This window comes from Hemicordylus capensis, chromosome 1 (assembly GCF_027244095.1).
Source record: "Hemicordylus capensis ecotype Gifberg chromosome 1, rHemCap1.1.pri, whole genome shotgun sequence".
In the NCBI taxonomy this organism is placed as follows: domain Eukaryota; kingdom Metazoa; phylum Chordata; class Lepidosauria; order Squamata; family Cordylidae; genus Hemicordylus; species Hemicordylus capensis.
In genome coordinates, this window is record NC_069657.1 from 54,780,061 (window position 1) to 54,793,872 (window position 13,812).

Below are 13,812 nucleotides of genomic sequence, written 5' to 3' on the forward strand. Positions count from 1 at the left end.
CGGCTGCCGGCTGATATAGTCTGGGAAACATACCAGCAGAGATTTGAACTGATAACTTCTGGCTTGCTAGTCAAGTCATTTCCCTGCTGCGCAATAAATATCCTGAAATCGGGGGGAGATGGCAACCGTAGCAAGACTTGCAGACCAAGTACACACTGAGAAGCCTAATACAGAATGAATACCCGTTGGCTCGCAAGGCTTAGCCCTACATTTACATTTCCCTCTTTCTATATCTATGCAATCCAATATTTCAGTCAGAACTAAAAGATCAGTTTAAAGCATCCAAATGCATTACTGTTGCAAGCTACAGATCCCAACTAACAGCACAGCCAGAAGTTCAGTCAAAACTCTCTGCATGCCATTTTCCGGAAAACTAGAGTGCACAGCATGCTGGGAGTTGCAGTCCACGTTTGCCACCAAAGCTGTACAGTAGCGCTCACTAATTTAGAACCTCGCCAATATCTGTCCTTCTTCCCGTCTAACCTAGATACATGACCCGCGCGATGAAGGAAAACGGTGATAAAAATATCAGCTAACCTTTATCTGTGCTAAAAAGCAGCCACGCGCAAAACACGCACAGCAGCAAAGTTTTCTAGCAAGCTTCAGCCCATTGACGCATCCTCCTGCACGTGGCCTGCGGGACCCAATGAGAGCCGAGTATATTTACGGTTTCCGGGCTGGCCTGTGGTAGCCATGTTGATTAAGGGCGCGTGTCACTTCCGTCCTTCCGGTTTACCATTCCTGCCGTGCTGCTTCTGCCTATATTTAAGATGGCGAAGACAGAACTCTCACGTGATGCGAGCGTTGTTTCTCGGAGACTGTTCTGCTAGTGGCGGTGGACAAGAGCGGGGTTAGTGGTGTGAGGGACGGGGAGGATTGCAGAACATGGATTGGAAGCAGGCGCTGAAGAGCCGCTTGGCCGCCAGCACCGACTGTGAGTGCACGGGGAGCTGGGGCGGGCGAGCCGAGGAACTGTCAGCTGGTGCTGGTTGCTATCTCCGTGGGAGCCACTCCTGGGAGAAAAGGGGCTTGGGGGAAGAACTGACAGTTGGAGGCCGGTTACTGCTGGCCTTCAGCGCCACCGGGCCCTCGCTCTTTCCTGGGACGAGGTTCGGCTCTAGCAGCGACCATCCCCATCCCGTGGCCCCCCAGAAGCATCCTTGGGAGGGTTTCTCTGGCGGAAACTTCGGGGCTGCTGCTGTTTCTCTGTAGCTGGGCCGCCTCTGGAGGGCAGAGAAAAAGGAAGGATGTGGCTGTCCAGGACTTCGCAACGGCCTCCTGCGGTTTTCAGGCTCTGATAAAAGAGGAGATCTTTCACCAAGACGTGTCCTTTTATTTTATTAAACATATTTGTATACCGCCCAAAATTCAAGTCAGTAGGCGGTTTACAACAACACCATACAAAAGCTATGATAAAACCAGCATATCAATATTTGTATATCTGGCTCTCATTTTATCCTCATGACAGCCTTATCAGGTAGGTCAGGTTGAACCCCTGATAACAAACAAATAACAAATAAATAGATTAAAACATTGCAATAAAATAAAATGTAAAATAATTTTAAAAAATTAGAACTTTTAGTCCAGAGTGGCCTTAAGCCACTTATTTATCATCCTAGCACAGAGTGCCAGTACACCCAGTTGTTGACTAGGACTGTGATAATCCTTCAATTTACTACTACTGTCATTTATATGCTTCCCTTCAACCAAAGTTCTCAAAGTGGCTTACATAGGGGAAAAAATACATAAATAAGATGGTCCCCTCTCCCCAAAAACCACCTAATGGCGCAGTGGGGAAATAACCTGCCTAGGGAGCAAGAGGCTGCCAGTTGAAATCCCCGCTGGTATGTTTCCCAGACTATGGGAAACCCTTCTTGGGTTTCCCAGACAATGGGAAACACCTATATTGGGCAGCAGCAATATAGGAAGATGCTGAAAGGCATCCTCTCATACTGTGTGGGAGATGGCAGTGGTTAACCTTTCCTGTATTCTATCAAAGAAAACCACATTGCTCTGTGGTCACCAGGAGTCTATAACGACAACTTTATTTTACTTCTCCCCAAGAGGCTCGCAATCTAAAAAGAAACACAAGATAGACAGTGGCAACAGCCACTGGAGGAATGCTGTGCTGGAGCTGGATGGGGCCAGTTGCTCTCACCTGCTAAATATAAGACAATTGCGACTTTAAAAGATGTCTCTTTGCTCAGTTAGCAGGGGTTCAACCTGACCTACCTGACAAGGTTGTCGTGAGGATAAAATGAGAACCAGATATATGAATACGACAAATATTGATATGCTGGTTTTATCATAGCTTTTGTCTGTGTCACTATGAGGTGATATGATTGGATTTGATAGTGACTTTCCCTAGGCTACCCAGTGAGTTTTGTAGCCAAGAAGGGTTTTGAATCCAGCTCTTTGTGTGGCCTAAATCTAGCATGTTATCCATTACACCATATTGTGTGCATTCTGTTTTACTTGGCTTTATTAGAAAAGGAAAGGACAGAACTAAGGGTTGGAATGCCAGATTAACCAGTTTACATTGGGTGTTTTTGGATGCCCTTTATCATCTACAATAAGAAATAAGAGCCTCCCCATTTCTGACAGCTTTGAAAAGTCTTTAAAGAAACATTTATTCACCCAAGCTTTCCAACTAGAATTATGGTTTTAAATTGTTTTACTGCTTTAATTTTTGTTTTGATTTGTCTTACGTTCTTGTATACTGCCCAGAGACGTAAGTTTATATAAGAACAGCTCTGCTGGATCAGGCACAAGGCCCGTCTCGTCCAGCATCCTGTTTCACACAGTGGCCCACCAGATGCCACTGGGAGCCTACAGGCAGGAGTTGAGGGCATGCCCTCTCTCCTGCTCTTACATTCCTGCAACTGGTATTCAGAGGCACCCTGGCTCTGAGGCTGGAGGTGTCCTATAGTCCTCCAACTAGTAGCCGTTAATAGATCTCTCCATGAAGTTATCCAAACCTCTCTTAAAGCCATCCAGGTTGTTGGCTGTCACCACATCTTGTGGCAGAGAATTCCACAAGTTGATTATGCATTGTGTGAAAAAGTACTTCCGTTTGTTGGTCCTAAATTTCCTGGCAATCAATTTCATGGGATGACCCCTGGTTCTAGTACTACATGAGAGGGAGAAGAATTTCTTTCTATCCACTTTCTCCATACCATGCTTGATTTTATAGACCTCTAACATGTCTCCCCACAGTCGTCTTTTTTCTAAACTAAAAAGCCCTGGTGTTGTAGTCTTACCTCATAAGAAAGGTGCTCTAGGCTCCTGATCATCTTGCTTGCCCTCTTCTGCACCTTTTTCAGTTCTACAAAGGCCTTCTTTAGCTGTGGTTTCCAAAATTGTACTCAGCACTCCAGGTGTGGCCGCACCATAGTTTTGTATACAGTCATTATAATATTAGCAGCTTTATTTTCAATCCCCTTCCTAATGATCCCTAGTATGGAATTGGCCTTTTTCACAGCTGCCACACATTGAGTTGACATTTTCAATGAGCTGTCCACCATGATCCCAAGATCCCCCTCCTGGTCAGTTATCTACAGCTCAGATCCCATCAGCATATGAGTTGTGTACAAACATTACAAATTAATATAATGTAGTTTAGAATTTTTATTTGGGTACAGATATGTAATGGAGAAAAGGGAGAAGCTTTGCCATGCGACTATTAATGTGTATGCAAAAGTGTGGCTAAGATCTTTTCACAACTATGATTATAATTTGGGAGCCAATCTTGGCTGAAAAGTAGGGTATAAATATCATACATGCATGGTGCAATACCATGTACAATCATCATAATTATAGTGTGCTACGATCAGAGATGAAGCGGGATCAAAATGGAACAGATCAGAGATGCCCATATAACGAGATGTCTCAGGCCTTACCACACTTCTTTGCAAATTTGTTCTGTAGTAGTAGTAGTTTTATTAAATGTAAAGTGTGTCTGATTGGGGATTTAGTTCTTAATGATAGGGCTAATGCTAGACATTTGTTGCTTTCAGTTTCAAATTTAAGTGGTTACAGCCCTGATTTCTTTGTGCTGCTACAAAAGTGCCTTGTAATGGTTTTCAGTCCCTATGAAGTTGCTGTGATTATAGATGTTTGCAGATGTTTGTTTGAACTAGAAAAGGGATAGACTTTATCTGGAGTTCTATTAAACTAGCCCTGCAAATAGCTAAGAAGATCATTGCCAGCCTCTCCTTGTGCCTATATGCATATACTGTACACATGTTACTTACCCAGTGCTGTATCAGCTGCTTCTCCCATTTTTTGAAAAGCTAGGAAAGGTGCTGAGGATAGCCAAATGGTGCTTTTTGGTACTAATGGGGCTACTACATCTCTCCTCATTAAAAGGTCTGAGGGATGCAGCAGTTCCAAGCCCTTCACTGCTCTCATTCTGTGTCTGGAGAAGATCTGGTTTCGGATGGGTGAGTTGAATGGCAGTACAATTTCCTTGCCAAGACAATTATTACTTAGAGACAAGCAAGTTAGTGACAAGGCTGAAAAATCTGACACACCTTTTTAAAAAAATGATGCTGCTACTTCAGAATTGGAAATGTTTTTAAAACTCTGGAAATCTCTCTGACATCCTTTGCCTCTAAAGTCAAAAGCATATATAAGACTTGTATAAGTATTGTAAGAGTACATACAACATACTGCACTAGTTTGTTTTTGCTGCAGCAGCTTGTAACCTCAACTACATCTAGCAACTCAGATTGTTGAGAGACAATCAGTTTCTGCTCTTTATTTTATTTAGCACCTAACGTTGTGCTGTATATCCAGTTCAAATATATAATAAGCTCATTCTGGTTTCCAAGTGCTTAAATAGTCTGAAATTTCCCCCTTGAAAAATAACAGCAGCAAATCAAAACACTCACAAGTGAGGCACAGTTTTATTACAAACTAGCTGGGCCAGATGCAGAGCATCTGTGCCTCCATCCGACCCACTCACCACTGCTGCCCCCCCCCCCGCCAGCTGCCTAGCTTTCTTGCTGGCCAGCCGGCCCACTTCTCCCCCTGCCTCCTCCCCCCCCCCCCACCCCGGGTGCACTTTCTGGCTAGCCTGCCAACCAGCTTCTTCTCTCCGCTCCCCCTGGCGCTTTCTGGCTGGTGGGCCAGCCGGAAATCTGGCCCGCCACCTCCACTTGCCAACTCCCGTCAGTAGAGCGGCGGCCAGCATCCCTATTTTCTCCCCCATCCTTGTTGCTATCCTATCCAGCCGCTGCTCACAAACTAAAAGTATCTTTGCACTGCCATTTTAATTTTTCAGTTATTCTGTTAAAAGATCAACAGGTTTTATAGAGCTAGTGTTTTGGGTGACTGTCAAAATGTACCTGTGTAAAACCCTGGTAAACTTCACTTTTGGGTTCCTGGATGAATCTAACAAAAATCTGGACTTACATGAAGAAAACAAAGTTGTATATAAAAGTTGTTAAAATGTATCCAGCATACAACAGCCTACCTTTCAACATATTTGTGAGCCCCAGTAACGAAAGCTTCCATCTGACCTCTTGTCTCTCAAAGCCTTTTCTTTCCAGCTGCTGCTGGAGGGGTTCCTTTAGCACACAGATATAAGAACCTACTGTGACTTGTGTAGGCATTACCAATTAGTGGTAGAGTTTATACCACTAGTCAGATAATGAAACAGGTTTCCAAGCAATATTCTGAATTCCTCATGATTTACTGTACTTAATACTAAGTAAGACAAGTCCAGGACCTATAAGGAATCATGAGGCCTGGGGATAAACAACTGGCTCCATAGAACAACAACACAAGACTGCTGAGTTTGGGGAGTAGATGAATAGCTTTCTGCTCATTTAGGTCTGGACCTCAGCAGACTCACACTATAGTACAATTGTCTTAGAGCAGTAATTGCTGAGGTTTGGAACTAAGTGAATAGGAACCTGCTCCTCTAGTGTCAACCAGGTACAGGGCTGGAGCCACATCTACCTCTCCCATCCTGTGCTAAGTTGATGCACACCAGAGGAAGTGCTTTCCCGGGATCTTACTTAGCCCCGTCCATTTGTGTAATTTCCAGGTGATCAGATCCTCCTAAACATAGGGTGATGAGAGTGGAATTATGGCACATATTCCCAATTCTAATCACTCTTCATCTAGGATATCAAAAATGATTAGGGCCTTGATTAGGTCAAAACCTAAAATCTGTCTCTTCTATGTAGTCTTTGGCACAACCCCCAGTCTCCATGCCCTGCTGTAAATAAAGCTAAATATAGTAACTACCACAATTTTTTTAGATTGTGAGCCCTTTGAGGACAGGGAGCCATCTTATTTGTTTATTATTTCTCTGTGTAAACCACCCTGAGCCATTTTTGGAAGGGCAGTATAGAAATCAGATAGATAGATAGATAGTTTACGCCCAGCCTCTCTTGTTGTTATAACACTTTATCGCATATATTGTCCCCCAAGAGTGTGTTCTGAAGCCCTGCCCCTGTGGTGACATGCTCAGAAGTGCATGCGCACCCCCCCCCACATCGTTCACAGTTACAGTGTTTATCTACAGAGATGAACATTGTATTTGTGCACAGATTCTTCCAATGACTTGAGAACGCTGGGGTGCCCCAGCATTCTGCTTATGCAAAGAGTCTGTTCATGGGTATAATCTTTGCAGACAAACACTGTAACCATGGACAGCAGGGGTGGAGCTTCAGGCACACTCTTGCATTCAGATGCTCTCGGGATGCTGTGCTCAAGTAGAGCATCCCTAATTTTTAGAAGACTTGATGAACAAAGCTATATTCTTCCCCTGTTTAGGAGAATATATTATTCCCCTGTCTCCTTCCCTTCCCTTTCCTCTTCCTCCTTTTGTGCTATTTCCTAGATTGTAAGCCCCTTGGGGCAGGAACCTGTTCTCTCATTCTTTGTAAAGCACCATGTTCACCGCTGTCAATGTGTAAATAAATAGAAAATTCTTCTTAAATTATTCATACATAATTTTTATATAAAATTTGTGCAGAACATTGTGCATCCTTACAAACAAATAAGTGTGTGTGCGTGCCGTGTGTGTGCGTGCCGTGTGTGTGCGTGCCGTGTGTGTGCGTGCCGTGTGTGTGCGTGCCGTGTGTGTGCGTGCCGTGTGTGTGCGTGCCGTGTGTGTGCGTGCCGTGTGTGTGCGTGCCGTGTGTGTGCGTGCCGTGTGTGTGCGTGCCGTGTGTGTGCGTGCCGTGTGTGTGCGTGCCGTGTGTGTGCGTGCCGTGTGTGTGCGTGCCGTGTGTGTGCGTGCCGTGTGTGCCCCTTATAATCATAGTTGAAAAGGATTTTTGAGGTAGCCTACATAGCTTTTGAAGACACGGGGTTTTCACTCCAAATTTTGGCACAAGCAGGTCCCACAAGATTGGAACACAAGAACATAAGAAAAGCCCTGCTGGTTAAGGCCAAAGTCCCATCTAGTTCAGCATCCTGCTCCATGCAGTGGCCAGCCAGGTGCATCTGGGAAGCCCGCAAGTAGGGGTGAGAGGGCAGTGGTCCCTCCCATTGAAATTCGCTAGGACCTGGTGTTCAGGGCCATGCCCCATAATCCTGATGGAAATGTACAGCTATCCAGACTATTAACCATTAAAAGCCCCATCTTCCATGAATTTATCTAATCCCATTTTAAACCCATCTAGAATGGTGGTAATTACCACATTTGGCAACAGTGAATTCCATAGTTTAACTACACATACACAAAGAAGTATTATCTTTTATCTGTCCTGGATCTCCCTGCATTTAGCTTCAATGGATTCTAGTATTTTGAGACAGGGAGAAAAACTTCACTTGATCCACACTATGCATAATTTTATATACCTCTATCATGTCCCCCCTGCCCATTACCTGCCTTCTTTCTAAACTAACAAAGCCAAAACATTGTAGTCAGGAGTAGGGGTGGGGGGAGGTCTTGTGGTAGCAAGTATGAATTGTCCCGTTTCCTTGCTAGTCTTCCCTCATAGGGGAGTCTCAGCACCACCCTTATCATGCATCCCACATCTCTGCACCTTTTCCAGCTCTACTATATCCTTTTTAAGGTGAGGCAACCAGAACTGTACGCAATATTCTTTGCCTCTTGTGGGTTTATTAGAAAAGTAATTAAAGTTGGCCATCCTTGTTGTAGACAGTGCATAAGTTGAGGTTTCACAGAAAGCTTGTCACCCAAGAATATAGTAGCACTGTTTTTATTTTTGCTTTGTACCTTCTTTATTATGCTTGTATCTTTTTAGTATTCCCTAAACCAGTGATATTCACTATTATTTTTTCAAGCGGGGACAACTTTGGCAAAACAAAAAACCTTTAATGTTGGAGCCATTTCGCACTGTGCTGATCTCTGCATAATGTAGGGGCTCAAGAGGACTCCATTTCCCTTTAAAGGAGCCCCCCCCCATGCTGGGCAAAGCATAGCACTGCATGATATGGGTATGATAGTCCCTGCATGGTGTGAGGGGAACATTGCAAAGTATTCAGCTTTGGTCAAAACTTCATGCAGGCCCAATAAATGATTAGTCAGGGAGCCGTGCTTAGGGTTGATGGGAGCGGCCCTAAGCAAAAAGAATAGTGCCTTAAACTATATCTCTTGTTCTAACAGTTGTAACTGTTTCTTTTCCTAATTCCTCAGTTTCAGCAGTCATGTGTTTCAATAATCTATATATTTAATTATCTAAGGCATACCCGTGGCTAATCTTGTGCATGGCAGCTCTCACGAGAGTTCACAAGCAGAAACACCTGACTGGGCAGTGTGGATTCCACATGCAGATAGGGAGCAGGAGCCTGTGAGAGCAGAAGCACCATGGTGATTGGGCAGTGGGTATTCCATATGCAAATAAGTAGGAGGAGCCTGTGATGGTTAGGTCAGTTGGAATGCAACTATTACTGGTCAGAAGATGTTCTTGAATGTAGAGGAGAGGAATGAATGAATAAGGGATAGCAGGCAGGGGTCTGTGAAGAGAGGGGTTGTGAGGGACGAAAGAGTCTCTTCAGGAGAAGGAGGCTGCCGTTGTGTGAATTAGATGAGGGAACAAGATCTGTTAACTCAGGGAGGGACAGATAGATAGAGAGAGAGAACTTGAAGGGAGGGGGAAGGAAGAGTGAGTGGAGGAGAGAGAAAAAGAAGAGAGGGGAAGAGAGACAGAAAGAACGGCGAGGGATGGGCCGGAGTCTGTCAGCAGCCTGAGGGGAATGAGCGGCCATGATGGCACCGCCAGCAAGGAAGGGTCCAGTCAGCCACTGCTGCTGTTTGGGGCTACTGAGGCCATTGGCAGAGGGAGGCAGGCAGGCAAGGGACGGGCCTGGGCCTGTCAGCGACCTGAGGGAAGCAAGCAGCCATGACGGCGGCAGCGAGGAAGGGCCTGGTCAACCTCTGCTGTGCCTGCTCCTGTGGGGAGGAGCAGGAACAGGGCTCGGGTGGGGAGGTCTCTGGGCATAGGAGGCTGCAGCTTGGCCAATAGGCATCAGTAACTCTTCAGCTGTGACGAAGAGAGGTGAGGGAGATGGAAGCAATGGGATGGAGGAGTAGGAGCAGGAGTGCAGCTCAGGTGAGGGTGGGGAGATCTCTGAGGTGAGAGGGGCTGTGGCAGGGGGTGAAGGGAGCAATCGGGTGCTAGCATGCAGATGCTCTGCGCAGGTTAAGCTAGTTTATCTTATTGGTTAGCTTGTTAGGTCCATTGGAGCCATATTATAGTCTCACTATAATGCAGAGCCTGATATTGTAGTTCTAAAATAGACTAGAGGCCTAACCTCATGTTAAATGTACACACATAAAATTTCTATGGTTGCTTCTTTCCTAGGAACTGCAACTTCAGGAGAGGGTTTTGTAGCAGAGAAGTAGCAATGGGGGTGGGGTGGGTTTAACCCTTTGCCTGCCTGCTCTTCTCTGCTCCAACCTCCCCCAAGACACTCTCCCATCACCACCTCCAAATGTGTATTTGTTTCTCCAAGAAGCCATCAGACTTTTTTTTACATGTATATGGATGTATTGTATCATTCTGCCCTAGAAACTGGTGATCACCTGCAATCCCCATCAGTTCATTCGCTCAGCAGTTGTGCTGTCACAGAACATTCAAACATTCTAAATTGCTCTGGGAAAGGTTTGTTTGTTTGTTTAACATATTTTACACTGCCCCAAATGTACATCTCTAGATTAATAACAATTAACCCAACGTATGTAGGGCAAGTGAAAGGTCAGCTTGTGGGGGAAATCTCTCATGGGACCTGCGGCCAGGAGGGGATGTTAACAGGAAGGGTTTTTACAGACAAAGGAGCTTTAGAGACTGAGAGCTCATTGGACAGGGAAGCCAGAAATGTTTTAGTGAGTGAGTGAAATAAATCTCACATATTGATTTGGAACAATTGTCCAGATCATTTGACTGCAAGTCTCTAGAATAATTATGCAACTGCAGTAATAAATTGAAGCTGGTTTTATTAAAATCTGTTAGTAAAATGTGACACATTTTGTCTTGTGTTAACTAGCTAAACGGACTGACCAAGAGCTGAAAGATGAAGAGATGGAGCTGTTTACCAAGTATTACTTGGAATGGAAAGGTGGAAGAAAAAATGCGACTACCTCCTATATGAACATACCACGATTTTATTATAGGGTAAGTGGTGTTTTTGGTCTTACTTTAAACAATTTCTGTTTTAAAAATAGTAATGTATTTTATCCAGTAGAGCAGTTTGGCCAGTTTTACATTACAGTACTAGGAGAATGAATGGTGAGCCCATAGCTCCAAAACCAATTCTTAGCTGATGTGGAATTAGAATTGTGTTGGCTTTCAAAGAATACAAGAATAAATTGATCCCTTTCAATGTAAGTTCCTTTTTATAAAAACAGCCTAGAGGACTAAGGGAAGGAATCCCTCCCCCGAATTAAAGCACTAGACCTATTTTGTGTGTGCAGAAGTACTGATTTGAAACAGATTGGCACAAATGATACAGTGCCTACAACTAGATTTTAGACACACTCATATTATTCGTAGGCAGAAGCAATGTTTTACCATTTCAGTCTACTCATTCTGGAGTAAGAGGGGAAGGATAATAATTTTCTACTCTTAGGCCAAGCAAGGGACTGATGAGTTCCCCAGCTAAAGCTGAATCATGCCCACCAAGCTGTATTGCTCTCATCAATTTCTATTGTTATGGAATCTAAGTGAGGCTTGCTGAAACTCACCAGTAAACTTGGCCAAGTTGCCCACATTGCTTGATGTGGTAATGTCACAGGGCAGTGTGGCCACTTGAGCCAACACACATAGTGTTGCCTTGGCTGATATGTAGCCATTTCCTCACATGGAATTCTTCCATTGCTACTTTTAAATAACAATGTATGTTTGTGAGCTGCCCAGTTCCTGGTGTTTGACTGCTTAGTGAAACGAATCTCTTCACTGCATATCTAGCAGTAACAAAGCATACTTTAAAATAGCTAGTGATGCTCTCATAGACAAATTCAATCAAAACACAGCCTGTTTAATTTAGTGACTGGAGAGCTTGATGCGAAAGGGGAAATTTGGATTCAAGTTCATGCTCTTGCTATGTGCTGTGTCCCAGTTCAGTAGGTGAAGTGTTAAATCTGTTGCTGGATTGCACTACCTCAGACAGCAGATGTGGAGTCACTTGACTGGATGCTTCTCAGTGTTAAAAAATATATATATCACTGGAAATAGTACATAGTGACGTTTGGTTTTAACATGGGAAGGGTTGGGGGTTAGGAAAAGGCTTACTACCTCATTTGGTGTTTTGGGAGAACTAGGCATTGGCGACTTGCCCGAGGCCACACAGCATCCCTCACCTGCTCTCATTGGAAACCTTTTTGAGGGTAAAGAGTGTTATAGAAAATATTAATCTTCATAAAGGTGAAGTTGAATATAGTAAAGATTGCTCATTTGAAAATTAACAAATCCTGTTGGTAATGATTAATGGAATGGAGAGGCAGCTATGCTAATAAGGAATAGGAGATTATTCTTAACAGTAGGTACATAGATTATACACTATACTGATCTGGACCATTTATTAATCTAGCCCAGTACTGTCTATTTAAATCTGCAGTTGCTTTCCTGGTCTCAGTTTAATGGTTTCAGGCAGAACTCTGCTCCCTGAAATCCTTCAAGAGGATTTCTTCAGTGCTGGAGATTGATCCGGGGATGCATAGCAGCTCTGTGTAAAGCATGCGGTACTAAACAGTAGCCCCTCCCTGAGTTCAGAGCAGTGACCCCATAACAGACACCATTCCTACCTGTATGTCAAAGATTATAGTATTGCTGTTCAATTGCCTGCACCTCTTCTTCTCTATGGAGTGCAGCTGTACATGTGTTCTGAAGGGGTAGTACATTGGTGTTCTGTATGGGTGAGACTTTGGATTTGTTACATGTTAATTTTTGTGCAATGTTCCTCATGATTCCTTGTCTCTTGGTATGTGAAGCACGGGTGGACGATGTGCATGGAGAAGGAAGTCTATCTTGTGATGATTCAGTGGTTGTGGGGAACAGGATGACCTCATTGTTACATCAGGGGAAATTTCAGAAGTTTGCCCTAGATTCTTAAGTTTTGCAAAAATCTGTCTAGAACTTCCATGTGTTAAGCAGTTCTCTTGGGGATTTTCGCTTCTCATTGAATCCAACATGGTGGCATTTGTGGGACTCCTCTGTTAATATTCATTATTGTTCACATTTATATGCCACTTTTCAAAAAAAAGTTCTCAAAGTGGTTTGCAAGGCAAAAGGTATGAAAAAAAAATGCTGCTGTCTTTTCTTATGGAAGTGACATTGCAGCACAGGGCTGTTTGCATCCTGCCCCTTTGCAGACTTGCGCTCATACTTAGGGTGCAGATCCCTGCCCTGACACTGGACACAGTCTGCAGAGACCACTTTGCCTTTTTTCTCCAGGAACCATTCCCAACCGTTATGGAGGGTGATCAGCCAGGCAAGTCCAAATCCTCTGGCCGGGCTCCCCGTGGCCCTACCTGGACCGATGAGGAGACCAGAGTCCTCTTGGGTCACTGGAACACCTTGCTGGTCCAGCGCCGGGTTCAGAACATGCCCACCAACAGTGATCTCTATGCTGTCCTAGCCAAGAAGATGGCAGAGGAAGGATTCTTACGCACACGAATCCAATGTAACAACCGGATCCGGGACCTCCGCAAAGCATATCGAAAGGCAAAAGATGCTATGGGCAAGGCAGGGGCCATGCCAGTTCGCTGCCGTTTCTTCAGGGAGCTAGATGAGATATGTGGAGGAGAAACAGAGAGTGTTCCTTCCTCCATGAGTCAAACAATGAGGCTCCAGCCTTCCACTACCATGGTTCAACCAGGACCGTCCTGGGAGCCTATACCAGAAATTCCTTGGAAGGTGGAAGAGGACTCTGAGGCAGAAGCTACCTTTGATGGGATCAGTGATGCCCCAGAAACCATGCAGGAGGTATTAAAAATCAAGGTGGAATCTGAACTTGAAGAAGCTGCTGCTTTTCAGTTACCCTTGCAGCCTGTTTCCTCATCTTCTTCCAGCACAGTGGTAATTGCACCTTCCTTGGAGGAAGATCAGCAATCTGCTTTCCAGGAACCAGACATCCTAATGCCTGCCACTACTCGAACTCCACAACCATTGTCCCCCACCTGCCATTCAGAACAGAGGTTGAAAACAGGGATCCATGACAGAATTCCCATAGGTGAGTGCTTTTAATCATTGTTCCATTTCTCCTTGGGGGAATAATGGCTGCTAATCAAGCTACTATTTCTCATTGCTTCAGGCTTTTAACTTAGTAATATATTGAAAGAGAGGACAATTAATTACACTATGGTATTTGATGTTGGCCACTATTGTGCTT

At 44.4% G+C, this 13,812-nt stretch overlaps 2 protein-coding genes across 17 annotated transcripts in view; one reads left to right on the plus strand and one right to left on the minus strand.

Moving 5' to 3' along the window:
• Nucleotides 1-714, minus strand: part of PRORP (protein only RNase P catalytic subunit) — a 97,621-nt gene extending 96,907 nt beyond the window's left edge. For 2 of the 6 annotated variants that reach the window (XM_053254587.1, XM_053254546.1), the window contains exon 1: nt 538-709. The gene's annotated coding sequence lies outside the window, so the exon portion shown is untranslated. Of the gene's footprint in view, nt 1-33; nt 250-295; nt 418-537 lie in introns of those variants that run through there. The other 4 variants (XM_053254605.1, XM_053254557.1, XM_053254577.1 and 1 more) reach the window with 4 other exon arrangements.
• The window catches only part of PPP2R3C (protein phosphatase 2 regulatory subunit B''gamma), a 45,578-nt gene continuing 32,461 nt past the window's right edge, over nt 696-13,812 (plus strand). Inside the window, exons 1-5 of one of the 11 annotated variants that reach the window (XM_053254636.1) lie at nt 696-934; nt 4,369-4,442; nt 9,996-10,088; nt 10,471-10,598; nt 12,876-13,653. In XM_053254636.1, coding sequence (XP_053110611.1) covers nt 4,439-4,442; nt 9,996-10,088; nt 10,471-10,598; nt 12,876-13,653 — 1,003 coding nt within the window. In that variant the 5' untranslated portion in view covers nt 696-934; nt 4,369-4,438. The remainder of the gene's footprint in view (nt 935-4,368; nt 4,443-9,995; nt 10,089-10,470; nt 10,599-12,875; nt 13,654-13,812) is intronic. The other 10 variants (XM_053254646.1, XM_053254678.1, XM_053254700.1 and 7 more) reach the window with 10 other exon arrangements.